Source organism: Stenella coeruleoalba (genome assembly GCF_951394435.1).
Source record: "Stenella coeruleoalba genome assembly, chromosome: 12".
In the NCBI taxonomy this organism is placed as follows: Eukaryota; Metazoa; Chordata; class Mammalia; order Artiodactyla; family Delphinidae; genus Stenella; species Stenella coeruleoalba.
This window is the reverse complement of record NC_137158.1, coordinates 14,715,381-14,729,248: the sequence shown is the minus strand read 5'-3', so window position 1 is coordinate 14,729,248 and position 13,868 is coordinate 14,715,381. Positions and strand designations below refer to the sequence as shown.

General features: G+C 39.7%; 2 protein-coding genes across 19 annotated transcripts in view; one reads left to right on the top strand and one right to left on the bottom strand.

The window, feature by feature from the left end:
- The window catches only part of LOC307195169 (uncharacterized protein), a 665,726-nt gene that overhangs the window by 633,519 nt on the left and 18,339 nt on the right, over positions 1–13,868 (top strand). The gene's annotated exons all lie outside the window — the stretch shown is intronic.
- Positions 4,888–13,868, bottom strand: part of MEI4 (meiotic double-stranded break formation protein 4) — a 215,181-nt gene continuing 206,200 nt past the window's right edge. Inside the window, exon 4 of the mRNA XM_079939103.1 lies at positions 4,888–5,394. Within this exon, the coding sequence (XP_079795229.1) occupies positions 5,275–5,394 (120 nt within the window). The 3' untranslated portion in view covers positions 4,888–5,274. The remainder of the gene's footprint in view (positions 5,395–13,868) is intronic.

Genomic DNA, 13,868 nt, shown 5'->3' with positions numbered 1-13,868 from the left:
GCTCTGTGCTGACTCATGAGTAATAAGCAACAGTTTGACTAGTTGGGCTGGCACCTGATGGAAGAAACTTGAAGTGTTGGTGAAAAGGAAGCTTGGGGTTAGATTTATGGACTTATTTCTCTAATGTATCCCAAGGGAATACTCTGTAAAAGGTCCCCACCGTGGAAGAGGCTCTCAGGAATCAGTTGGACAAAATGACCTTCCTGATGGATGAAAGTCTGATCCCTTCCCAGTCACCCCAGAATCGGCCCAGTACACTCAGGAAAAAAGTGACCATGGTGCCAAGGACAGTGGATTTCAATGGATTTCCCCACAACGGGGCTGACCTGGACGCCACAGCTGCCGATTACCTGATTTTTCTGCATCAGGAAACAGTCCTAAGCCCCCAGTAGGGTTCTATACCCCAGGGAAGCTGTCCAGTTTGGGGTGGTAAATTAATTATGTAAGGCTGCTTCCATTATGGAATAGAAATGTGTCCTTAGTAGGATAAATGCTTAATTTGGGTTTATTTTTGCATCCGTGCTCATTCTCCTTCCTCCAGCACCGCCATTCACGGACTTTATGAAATATCATATTTAGTGTTAAGACTTTGCACACAACAGTTCTGCCTTTTTGAGAACTCATTTTTCGGTAAAAGAGATAAATCAGTGGGCCAACTGTCATGAAAATCACTGGTCCTACGGATACTGTGATTGACAAAACGCTTGCTTCCTTCTCGAGACGGTGACGATATATTTGTTTATAGGTAGTTGCAACGGGATGGGTGGTGGCCTGTGGTTACCTGGAAGATTAATTTTGAAAGAAGGATATTAACGTCAGGTCAGGAAGAGTGGCCTGCTGTGGATCTTTGCCAATTTTGGTCACCTAATGTCTTAGAATACTCTCCCTATTTTTTATAATCTCTATATTATGAATCCTGCCCAGCTAGGAATCAGAAAACTCACATTTGTTGACTCTTTGCCGTCTGAGTGAGGACAGACGCAGACATGTGACCTAAGTTCCCCTAATCAGATGCAGTTTTGAGAGACTTGGATGCACGCGTGAGACATGTGAGGAGCTCGCTGTGTAGGGGGAAGCATAGTGGCAGAGCTCTCCCGTTCTTCAGAGGCGTCCCTAGCATTTTCACTAACACATCTTCCTAGCCTGGGTACTACTTCTGGGATTAGCTTTACAGACTGTCTCTCTCACCCTCCTCCAGATTTTGTGAGCACTCTAATAGGAATAAATTCCTTCTCTGCTTAAGCTAGTTGATATGCAGGTGTTTTCAACTAGGCACTGTGACCCATAGGGCAAAATTAAGGTCACTAAAACCATGGGGACAAATATTTCTCCGAGAGAGAGAGACTGTATGAAGCGAAAAGAAGGCCTGAGAGTAGAATCCTGAGGACCTTCACGGTGACTCATCAGGTAGAGGAAGAGAAACCAACAAGGGAGAAGGATATAGAGGTGTCAGGGAGGTGGGGACACCATGCAAAGAGCACGGATCACTGTGTCCAGAAAGGGGAGTGTTTCCAGAGGAGAGTGGTTGTGCTGAAAGGGTAATGGGGAATAACAGTCATCTTTTATTGTGCTATTTACCCGACTACCACATTTCATCATCACAAGAACCCTGTCAGAGAGGCAATATTTCCTAATATGAATTGAGGAGAATGAGGATGATAGGGAAATAATAGTAGATACCACAGAAAATTATTTAAGTTAATGAGAAATAGAGTGTTAGTCGGAGGAAGATGTGGCACACTGGGAGGCTGTTTGTTTGTTTGTGGTGTGGAAATTTGGAAAAATTTAAAGACACTGGAGAGAGGACATAGAGAGAATGACATAGAACGTGATACAAAATGTAAGTAACCTCATCACCTTTGATAGGAGGAGGCCAACATAACTTTATTATTATAAAATTGATAAAGAGAAGAAGATGGTTGTAGATGGACAGGCTTATGTTTGATAGCAGGAATTTAAGAGAATTCCTGTTGTTTTCTTTTTCTTTTTTCTAATTTCTATGTAAAGTACAAGATAAAGTTATCTGCTGAGAATGAGGGCAAATGAGGAGAATTTGGTCAATTCTGAGGAAAGAAGAGGTGCTTTGAGAAAGTTCTTGAGGATGAGAGTTGAGTACAAAATGAGAAAAAAAGAAGAGGTTCAGTGTGCAGCTACGCTGAAATTGGTAACAATGAAAATATAACAGCACGATTAGGTCTTCCTGTGTGATTTTCTCCAGGAACACTCAGCAGGTGGGTATAGGACACAGAAGATGGATCACAGCCCTCGCCCAGAGTTGGAGAAATGGAGATGTAAGATACCCGCCACCATCTTTGTCAGTAGGACAGAGATATGCACACCCTATGATAAAACTCAGTATGGGCCATAGTGGTGGCACAGAGCAGGACGTGATCAACCCCACTGGGGGACCACTTCACAGATAAGGTGCCCCTCGACTGGGTGCTTGGAAGACTTGAGGACGGGCTATGTGTGACGTGAGGAGTGTACCCAGGGCAAAGGTAAACCTGTATGAAAATGTCTTGGTTTTGATAATCGACCCTCTGTGCATTCTGAGTAATGTAGGGAAATAGGTCATAAATATTTCTCACAAAATAAATATTAAACTGGGGTTGCACACCCAGTTCCAGTGATTTAGTAATCTTGTATTGCCATCTTGTCATTGATACTGGGACCAACTGGAGAGTCTAGGCCAACTTACATGAGACGTTGCTGCTACATTCAGGTGTGTAGCTAGTATCAATAAATGCCGTTTCACTGTGCCTATTAAGCTCCAGGTGGACAGCAGTGACCCACTGCATAACAAACCCATCAACCAGCATTTAACCTTAGATGATTGCAAACAAAACAAACAAATGAACAAACAAAACTGTGTTTCTCAACACATGCTAAGATTTTACTTTCTAGTGCTAGGTTAGTGATGAGTATATCAGTAACTTAGTTTCATATGATGTCTCTCATATCCAAAGGCACTATGGTAAAAGGTACCAGTTATGGTATCTGGAAAGTAGTCTATAATTTAAAGTGATGGAGGTAACACAGAGAAAGTAAAATAAATCTATGGATATTAAGTTAAATTTGCTGAAATTGTCAAAGGCTGTGAGTACATGTCTGAATGTCTGAGGTATTTCCATATATGTTGTTTCTAATGTATCCTGTATATATTTTTAAATACATTTATTTATTTTTTGGTTTTGGCTGTGTTGGGTCTTCATTGTTGCATGCGGGCTTTCTCTAGCGTGGAGAGCAGGGGCTACTCTTCATGGCGGTACACGGGCTTCTCATTGTGGTGGCTTCTCCTGTTGCGGAGCACGGGCTCTAGGTGCGCGGGCTTCAGTAGTTGTGGCGCACAGGCTTCAGTAGTTGTGGCGCATGGGCTTAGTTGCTCCACAGCATGTGGGATCTTCCTGGACCAGGGCTAGAACCTGTGTCCCCGGCATTGGCAGGTAGATTCTTAACCACTGCAGCACCGGGGAAGTCCAATCCTATATTTTCACACTTGCTTTTTTTTCTTTTTTTAACCATGAGAATAGATCACTTTCATTGTTAGTATTTAGGGAATACTTAATGAGTGTTGTATCAGAAAATTAATGGACTTTAAATGTAAAATGTTACAAAGTTTCTTGACTTCTCAAATATTATAGAATTGCATGTAGGATTAACATTTTCTTTCCAACAAATATTATGTAAATTATTATATCATTCAACATAGAAGTTGTAAAGGCTTCCCTGGTGGCGCAGTGGTTGGGAGTCCGCCTGCCGATGCAGGGGACACGGGTTCATGCCCCGGTCCGGGAAGATCCCACATGCCGCGGAGCGGCTGTGCCCGTGAGCCATGGCCGCTAAGCCTGTGCGTCCGGAGCCTGTGCTCCGCAACTGGAGAGGCCACAACAGTGAGAGGCCCGCGTACCGCAAAAAACAAACAAACATCTGGTGGCTCACAGACCGAACTGGAAAGCTGAGGATCAGGTTTAGAAAAATGCAGAAAGCAGGCAGCAGTGGGAATCTAGGAGCAGGAAGTGTGCAACAATCTCGTCAGTGTGCTGTGGCTGGGATCAATGAGCTGCAGCTGGTTTCAGTGATTCTGCACAGGAGTCAAATGTTAGAGAGGGAGTTTCCAAATGCTTCAGCTTGTGTCATGCGAACACCTTTCAGCTAGAAAAAAAGGCATCTTGATTTTTTTTAGTGTTACAAAAGACTGTGCACAATGGAACAAGGAAATTCACAAAAGAAAATTAAGATGCTCTTTCCAGAAGATGAGGAACTAACATCCCCTCTCCCGATCCCATCTAGGAGAAGGACCCAAATTCAACAGGAAATCAGAATGAGAATCAGGAGTCAGTGCAGGAAGCCTGGCCTGTGAACCGCACACAAAAAACTGTCTGTCTAGGCTGCAGGCATGTGAAAGCCAGACTCCCTGGCTGGCAGGAAGAGGTCTCCTAAATTTACCGCTATTTCAGAATGTCACTGGTTCTAGACTTCTGAATGACTGGTTTGTCTACGGCAGGTCAGCAAATGAAATTACAGAATATAATAAAGCATGGTGCAGCTTCTAGCAGACATAAATTATGGCTGACGTTTATTGATCATCATAAATATAATGGGAAAGATTCAGCCAGAGATTGAGTTTCATTACGGCTCAGCTATGAGTCCACTTAGAATTCATGTAGAACATTTGGAATAAAAGGAGATAGGAATAAATAAAACTTGTTTAATACGATCTCTGTCACATTCTGTGTGACTCTGGAAAGTTCTTAAACTCTCTGTGCCTGTTTCCTCATCTGTAAAATGGGACTAATAGAAATAATAGTACTGGCCCATGTTAGAGAGTTGTTATGAGGGTTGAAGGAGGAAGTACATGTAAAGTAGTTTTCACAGATATCATTCCATTTCATTCACACAATCCTATGGTAAGATTGTCCTTGTAAAAAAAAAAAGTAACAATGAAGAAATGGAGCTTTTATTTATATGATGGGGTAGAATGATACCCTCATCTTTTAACTCCAAGTACTAGAACCCGTTACATGTGTAAAAATACATATCGAGGGAAGACTTCCATGAAGACAGAAAAGAGACACAACTTCCAATGCTGGGCAGTCACAGTTAGTAATAAGGAGTAGGTACCTTGAACAATTTTAGTCTAATCATTTATGCATACATTCAGAGAAACACATTTTCCAAGCAGAAATACAGATACTCTTTGTTCTTTCCACTTGAAAACTGAAACACAGGTGCTCTATGTTACAAGGAGAAACTGAGAGTATTAAATTACTTGTCCTAAGTCACACGACGGCTGGGCCCGTGATGGCCCTCTGTCCTTCCGTCCACTCCACAACACATTCCCCCGCATCTGTGCCTTCCACAGCCTGTTCCTTTCTGGGCTTCACTGTGGTCTCCCTGTGGGAAGAACAGAAAAGCTCTCAAATGAAACTGGGTGCAGTGAGAGCTGATGGACAAGGCAGATCGCCCGTCAAGTCTCCATATCTCTTTTCCCAGATCAAAGGAAAATGAGTCAACGAGAACTGCCTAAACTTTTGGGGGGGGGGAACATGTCACTGAAATGCTTTCAATTATTTATTTACTTATACATCTTTTTCCTGTGATGTATAGAGTTATAAAGACATTTTCTGTCTACTTCATAGGATTGTTTAGAAATGTCAAATACTGTCAACAGGCTCATAGTCGTCAATTTCAATCATGAAATGGAGATATTTTTCTTTACACTGACAACAGGAAAGTATGATTTTGGAGCCAATATAGAGAAACTGGGCTTCACATGTATTATTTATTTCCATGGCTAAGACTTAGGAATTAACTGTAATCCATATACGGTTGTCTGATCTTCATCCTTGCATTTTGAAAGATTTAACCTCCTTTATCCTCGGAAAGTGTTACTTGTACTGGCTTACAAAACAATCAGATACTAGAGCAGAATTTATATCTATTTCATTTAAATAAATGCCACCAGTTGGATATCTCTGGTGTCTTTCTGAACTTCTTTTATTCTTCCAAATATAAAGGAATGTTTCAGTCATCCCAGTTTTACTTCATGGAGTGTAAATTGCCCACCACTGTAATTATCACAAGCACAGGCTGTGTATGTCTAAAATGAACTCCTAGAAAGAGTGCCCACGGGACTTTTACTGTCAGGGTAACTTTATTCTGTGCACTTAGTTTCCACTTTTGCAGAGCACATGGCAGCTGAGTGCTCACAATGCAGGCTCTTGACTCAGTGGCTCGTAGCCTCTTTGAATCTTGGCTCTGATTATTTTTTTTCCCAGCCTTGTGATTATGAGCTAATTACTTACGTGCTCTGTGCGTGCTTCCTGAAGCAAGCACAGAGCACGTGAGTAATGCATGCATTACTTACGATACTCTCAGTTTCTCCTTGTAATATAGCATGTAAGTAACGCATTCCTAAGTATATTATCATCCGACTGGGGATGATAATATACTTACCTCATAAGGTTGTTAGAAGGATTAAGCAAAATAATAAATGTCAAGAATTGAGTGGAGTGCCTAGCACATACCAGGGGTTCACTAAATGCTGGGTATTACAACCTGCCTTAATAAAGTGATGGTGCAAAGGCACATGGATTAGATGGTATGTATGGAAGAGACTCTAATTAAAAGGAAAGTATGTCATGAGCCAAGCTCATACTAGCCTTAGAAATTATTTTTAACTTTTCACATGGAAATAATATCAGTATATTCATTTGGAGTTGGAAACATCCTCACATTTCTATAGTAACTTCTAGCTCTGTGTTTTTGTTTGTTGGTTGTATAATTGGAGTTGCTGTATTTTCTCAGCCCGGTCTCTGGAACTCCCTCCTAGATTTTATCAAGTTGTGAGGTAAGAAGCCTAGCCAGCTGTGGCGAGCTACACTTCTTAGTCACGAGCCACTGTGGAAGGGGACAAACCACACATTTTAATGGACCGTGGTCACTCGTCCCAGGAGAGTGCCCCGGCTCTGGAGTCCTCGCAGAGGGGAAGTTTATGTCAGGGTAGTTCCAGGACCTGCACCCCGTCCTCAATGCAAGTTAGCTATCAACACTTAAGGACCACGAGGTAAAATATAAAAAGGATATTTTGTTTTCCAAACAATAGACTTAGTTTCAAGAGGTTTGGATCCCTTTTTACAAAATGAATGTTGAAGTCGAGTGTGAGTTTGAAAGACAAATAAGAACAAATACATCCTTTTCCATGCTGGTGGAGTGTCTGGTGTTTCTAGGGTTCCTGAAAGGATCAATCATTCATGAAAATGTCTTAGAAAGTCGTTGAAGCTAAAAGGAGTGATGGTTCTGTTCCCTCATCACATCGGGGGTGCTGTCCTTAGGTCACTCTGGAGATTACAGTAACACGGTAAAGACTCAAAGTGGTGAAAATAAATTAAGCACACGAGTAGAGAACAGCCCATTGTTTATTACTTATTTATTAACATCTCACCATATTCCAGGATTGAAAGAAGATAGAATTTCATCTCGAGGATTGAGAAATAGAATCATATATTTATAACTAAACTATATTTACTGTATGTATAAAAACAGAACTCCTGGAATAAGAGAAACATTCTGATACTATTTGGGATGCCCAATATCTCGACTTAAAAGTAACATCCTGGGGGCTTCCCTGGTGGTGCAGTGGTTGAGGGTCTGCCTGCCGATGCAGGAGACACGGGTTCGTGCCCCGGTCCGGGAAGATCCCACGTGCCGTGGAGCAGCTAGGCCCGTGAGCCATGGCTGCTGAGCCTGCGCATCCGGAGCCTGTGCTCTGCAATGGGAGAGGCCACCACAGTGAGAGGCCTGCGTACCGCAAAAAACAAAAAAAAGTAACATCCTGTCTGCATCTCTCTGCATGCTCCATACTAGGACTAATGCAGAAAGCTGTAATTAGTTTACATCTCTTAAACTCAGATTATAATAATTTTAAAAAATGCCACCAACAGAGAGTATTTTAGTGAAGGAACTAAAAGCTAAGTGTAAAGATGCTCATTTTTAAAGTGCTATTAAGGTTGATATGTTTATAAACTTGCTACTCGTTTTAAGTAAATCATGAATAATTTAGGTTCCCCAAATCCTCCTTTGGAATTTTAAGGCACACACTGGGGAAGTTTAAAAATTCAGTAAAGTAATTTGGGATGACTGAATTTCTACTTTCTGAATGATATTATATGTGGTAATCCCTCCTGTTCAGTAAAAAACAATGATTATGGCTGTGGTTCTTCTTATTTTTTAATTTTTATTGGCGTATAGTTGCTTTACAGTGTTGTGTTAGTTTCTGCTGTACAGCAAAGTGAATCTGTTATACGTATACATGGCAGTGGTTCTTAAACATTGATGGAGGGCTTGATCCAACACAGATTTCTGGGCTCCACCCCAGCTCTTCTGATTCTAAAGTAGGTCTGGTGTGGGGCCCTAGAACATGTATTTCTAACAGCTTCCTAAGAGTTGCTGATGCTGATGGCCTGGGGCCCACATTTGAGAACCACTGCTTTACATCAGAGACAATTGAGGTTAATGTTATCACTGTAAATCTGGTTGCTCAAATGGATTAGCTATGGAACACTTAACAACTACAGACTAAAAACAACAGAAGTTCACCAACCAGTTAAGCAGCTACAAGAGAAATTAGATTAAAATATCAAAAGAAAATATTACAAATTCAGAATGTACACCTATGAATTATAAAATGGAGTTTGATGTCTTGAATGTTATATTCATATTTTCTTTTTACAAGCTTTACTTCCTATTAGTAGTTGATTCTTTTTTTTTTTTTACATCTTTATTGGAGTATAATTGCTTTACAATGCTGTGTTAGTTTCTGCTTTATAACAAAGTGAATCAGGTATACATATACATATGTTCCCATTTCTCTTCCCTCTTGCGTCTCCCTCCCTCCCACCCTCCCTATCCCACCCCTCTAGGTGGTCACAAAGCACCAAGCTGATCTCCCTGTGCTATGTGGCTGCTTCCCACTAGCTAATTTACGTTTGGTAGTGTATATATGTCCATGCCACTCTCTCACTTTGTCACAGCTCACCCTTCCCCCTCCCCATATCATCAAGTCCATTCTCCAGTAGGTCTGTGTCTTTATTCCTGTCTTACCCCCAGGTTCTTCATAACATTTTTTTTTCTTAAATTCCATATATATGTGGTAGCATACGGTATTTGTCTTTCTCTTTCTGACATACTTCACTCTGTATGACAGACTCTAGGTCCATCCACCTCATTACAAATAGCTCAATTTCATTTCTTTTTATGGCTGAGTAATATTCCATTGTATATATGTGCCACATCTTCTTTATCCATTCATCCGATGATGGACACTTAGGTGGTTTCCATCTCCGGGCTATTGTAAATACAGCTGCAATGAACATTTTGGTACATGACTCTTTGAATTATGGTTTTCTCAGGGTATATGCCCAGTAGTGGGATTGCTGGGTCATATGGTAGTTCTATTTGTAGTTTTTTAAGGAACCTCCATACTGTTCTCCATAGTGGCTGTACCAATTCACATACCCACCAGCAGTGCAAGACTGTTCCCTTTTCTCCACACCCTCTCCAGCATTTATTGCTTCTAGATTTTTTGATGATGGCCATTCTGACTGGTGTGAGATGATATCTCATTGTAGTTTTGATTCGCATTTCTCTAATGATTAACGATGTTGAGCTTTCTTTCATGTGTTTGTTGGCAGTCTGTATATCTTCTTTGGACAAATGTCTCTTTAGGTCTTCTGCCCATTTTTGGATTGGGTTGTTTGTCTTTTTGTTATTTAGCTGCATGAGCTGCTTATAAATTTTGGAGATTAATCCTTTGTCAGTTGCTTCATTTGTAATTATTTTCTCCCATTATGAGGGTTGTATTTTGGTTTTGTTTATGGTTTCCTTTGCTGTGCAAAAGCTTTGAAGCTTCATTAGATCCCATTTGCTTAGTTTTGTTTTTATTTCCATTTCTCTAGGAGGTGGGTGAAAAAGGATCTTTCTGTGATTTATGTCACAGAGTGTTCTGCCTATGTTTTCCTCTAACAGTTTGATAGTTTCTGGCCTTACATTTAGGTCTTTAATCCATTTTGAGCTTATTTTTGTGTATGGTGTTAGGGACTGATCTAATCTCATACTTTTACATGTACCTGTCCAGTTTTCCCAGCACCACTTATTGAAGAGGCTGTCCTTTCTCCACTGTACATGCCTGCCTCCTTTATCAAAGATAAGGTGACCATATGTGCGTGGGTTTATCTCTGGGCTTTCTATCCTGTTCCATTGATCCATCTTTCTGTTTTTGTGCCAGTACCATACTGTCTTGATAACTGTAGCTTTGTAGTATAGTCTGAAGTTCGGGAGCCTGATTCCTCCAGCTCTGTTTTTCGTTCTCAAGATTGCTTTTGCTATTCGGGGTCTTTTGTGTTTCCATACAAATTGTGACATTTTTTGTTCTAGGTCTGTGAGAAATGCCAGTGGTAGTTTGATAGGGATTGCATTGAATCTGTAGATTGCTTTGGGTAGTAGAGTCATTTTCACAATGTGGATTCTTCCAATCCAAGAATGTGGTATATCTCTCCATCTATTTGTATCATCATTAATTTCTTTCATCAGTGTCTTATAATTTTCTGCATACAGGTCTTTTGTCTCCTTAGGTAGGCTTATTCCTAGATATTTTACTCCTTTTGTTGCAATGGTAAATGGGAGTGTTTTCTTGATTTCACTTTCAGATTTTTCATCATTAGTGTATAGGAATATAAGAGATTTCTGTGCATTAATTTTGTATCCTGCAACTTTACCAAATTCATTGATTAGCTATAGTAGTTTTCTGGTGGCATCTTTAGGATTCTGTATGTATAGTATCATGTCATCTGCAAACAGTGACAGCTTTACTTCTTCTTTTCCGTTTTGGATTCCTTTTATTTCCTTTTCTTCTCTGATTGCTGTGGCTAAAACTTCCAAAACTATGTTGAATAATAGTAGTGGGAGTTGGCAACCTTGTCTTGTTCCTGATCTTAGTGGAAATGCTTTCATTTTTCACCATTGAGGATGACGTTGGCTGTGGGTTTGTCATATATAGCCTTTATTATGTTGAGGAAAGTTCCCTCTATGCCTACTTTCTGCAGGGTTTTTATCATAAATGGGCGTTGAATTTTGTTGAAAGTTTTCTCTGCATCTATTGAGATGATCATATGGTTTTTCTCCTTCAATTTGTTAATATGGTGTATCACGTTGGTTGATTTGCATATATTGAAGAATCCTGCATTCCTGGAATAAACCCCACTTGGTCATGGTGTATGATCCTTTTAATGTGCTGTTGGATTCTGTTTGCTAGTATTTTGTTGAGGATTTTTGCATCTGTGTTCATCAGTGATATTGGCCTGTAGTTTTCTGACTTTGTGACATCCTTGTCTGGTTTTGGTATCAAGGTGATGGTGGCCTCATAGAAGGAATTTGGGAGTGTTCCTCCCTCTGCTATATTTTGGAAGAGTTTGAGAAGGATAGGTGTTAGCTCTTCTCTAAATGTTTGATAGAATTCGCCTGTGAAGCCATCTGGTCCTGGGCTTTTGTTTGTTGGAAGGTTTTTAATCACAGTTTCAATTTCAGTGCTTGTGATTGGTCTGTTTATATTTTCTTTTTCTTCCTGGTTCAGTCTCAGAAGGTTCTGCTTTCCTAAGAATTTGTCCATTTCTTCCAGGTTGTCCATTTTATTGGCATAGAGTTGCTTGCAGTAATCTCTCATGATCTTTTGTATTTCTGCAGTGTCAGTTGATACTTCTTCTTTTTCATTTCTAATTCTATTGATTTGAGTCTTCTCCCTTTTTTTCTTGATGAGTCTGGCTAATGGTTTATCTATTTTGTTTATCTTCTCAAAGAACCAGCTTTTATTTTTATTGATCTTTGCTATCGTTTCCTTCATTTCTTTTTCATTTATTTCTGATTTTTATGATTTCTTTCCTTCTGCTAACTTTGGGGTTTTTTTGTTCTTCTTTCTCTAATTGCTTGAGGTGCAAGGTTAGGTTGTTTATTCGAGATGTTTCCTGTTTCTTAAGTGGGCTTGTATTGCTATAAACTTCCCTCTTAGAACTGCTTTTGCTGCATCCCATAGGTTTTGGGTCGACATGTCTCCATTGTCATTTGTTTCTAGGTATTTTTTGATTTCCTCTTTGATTTCTTCAGTGATCACTTCGTTATTAAGTAGTGTATTGTTTAGCCTCCATGTGTTTTTATTTTTTACAGATCTTTTCCTGTAATTAAAATCTAGTCTCATAGCATTGTGGTCGGAAAAGATACTTGATACAATTTCAATTTTCTTAAATTTACCAAGGCTTGATTTGTGACCCAAGATATGATCTATCCTGGAGAATGTTCCATGAGCACTTGAGAAAAATGTGTATTCTGTTGTTTTTCAATGGAATGTCCTATAAATATCAATTAAGTCCATCTTGTTTAATGTATCATTTAAAGCTTGTGTTTCCTTATTTAATTTCATTTTGGACGATCTGTCCATGGGTGAAAGTGGGGTGTTAAAGTCCCCTACTATGAATGTGTTACTGTCCATTTCCCCTTTTATGGCTGTTAGTATTTGCCTTATGTATTGAGGTGCTCCTATGTTGGGTGCATAAATATTTACAATTGTTATATCTTCTTCTTGGAATGATCCGTTGATCATTATGTAGTGTCCTTCTTTGTCTCTTCTAATAGTCTTTTTTTTGAAGTCTATTTTGTGTGATATGAGAATTGCTACTCCAGCTTTCTTTTGGTTTCCATTTGCATGGAGTATTTTTTCCATCCCCTTACTTTCAGTCTGTATGTGTCTCTAGGTCTGAAGTGGGTCACTTGTAGACAGCATATATATGGGTCTTGCTTTTGTATCCATTCAGCCAATATGTGTCTATTGGTGGGTGCATTTAATCCATTTACATTTAAGGTAATTATCGATATGTATGTTCCTATTCCCATTTTCTTAATTGTTTTGGGTTCGTTATTGTAGGTCTTTTCCTTCTCTTCTGTTGCTTGCCTAGAGAAGTTCCTTTAGCATTTGTTGTAAAGCTGGTTTGGTGGTGCTGAACTCTCTCAGCTTTTGCTTGTCTGTAAAGGTTTTAATTTCTCCTTCAAATCTGAATGAGATCCTTGCTGGGTAGAGTAATCTTGGTTGCAGGTTTTTCTCCTTCATCACTTTAAATATGTCCTGACAGTCCCTTCTGGCTTGCAGAGTTTCTGCTGAAGTACCAGCTGTTAACCTTATGGGGATTCCCTTGTGTGTTATTAGTTGTTTTTCCGTGCTGCTTTTAATATGTTTTCTTTGTATTTAATTTTTGAACAGTTTGATTAATATGTGTCTTGGTGTGTTTCTCCTTGGATTTATCCTGTATGGGACTCTCTGTGCTTCCTGGACTTGATTAACTATTTCCTTACTGTATTAGGGAAGTTTTCAACTATAATCTCTTCAAATATTTTCTCAGTCCCTTTCTTTTTCTCCTCTTCTTCTGGAACCCCTATAATTCGAATGTTGGTGCGTTTAATGTTGTCCCAGAGGTCTCTGAGACTGTCCTCAGTTCTTTTCATTCTTTTCTTCTTTATTCTGCTCTGCAGTAGTTATATCCACTATTTTATCTTCCAGGTCACTTATCTGTTCTTCTGCCTCAGTTATTCTGCTATTGATCCCATCTAGAGTATTTTTCATTTCATTTATTGTGTTCATCGTTGCTTATTTCATCTTTAGTTCTTCTAGGTCCTTGTTAAATGTTTCTTGCATTTTGTCTATTCTATTTCCAAGATTTTGGATCATCTTTACTATCATTATTCTGAATTCTTTTTCAGGTAGACTGCCTATTTCCTCTACAGTTGTTAGGTCTGGTGGGTTTTTATCTTGCTCCTTCATCTGCAGT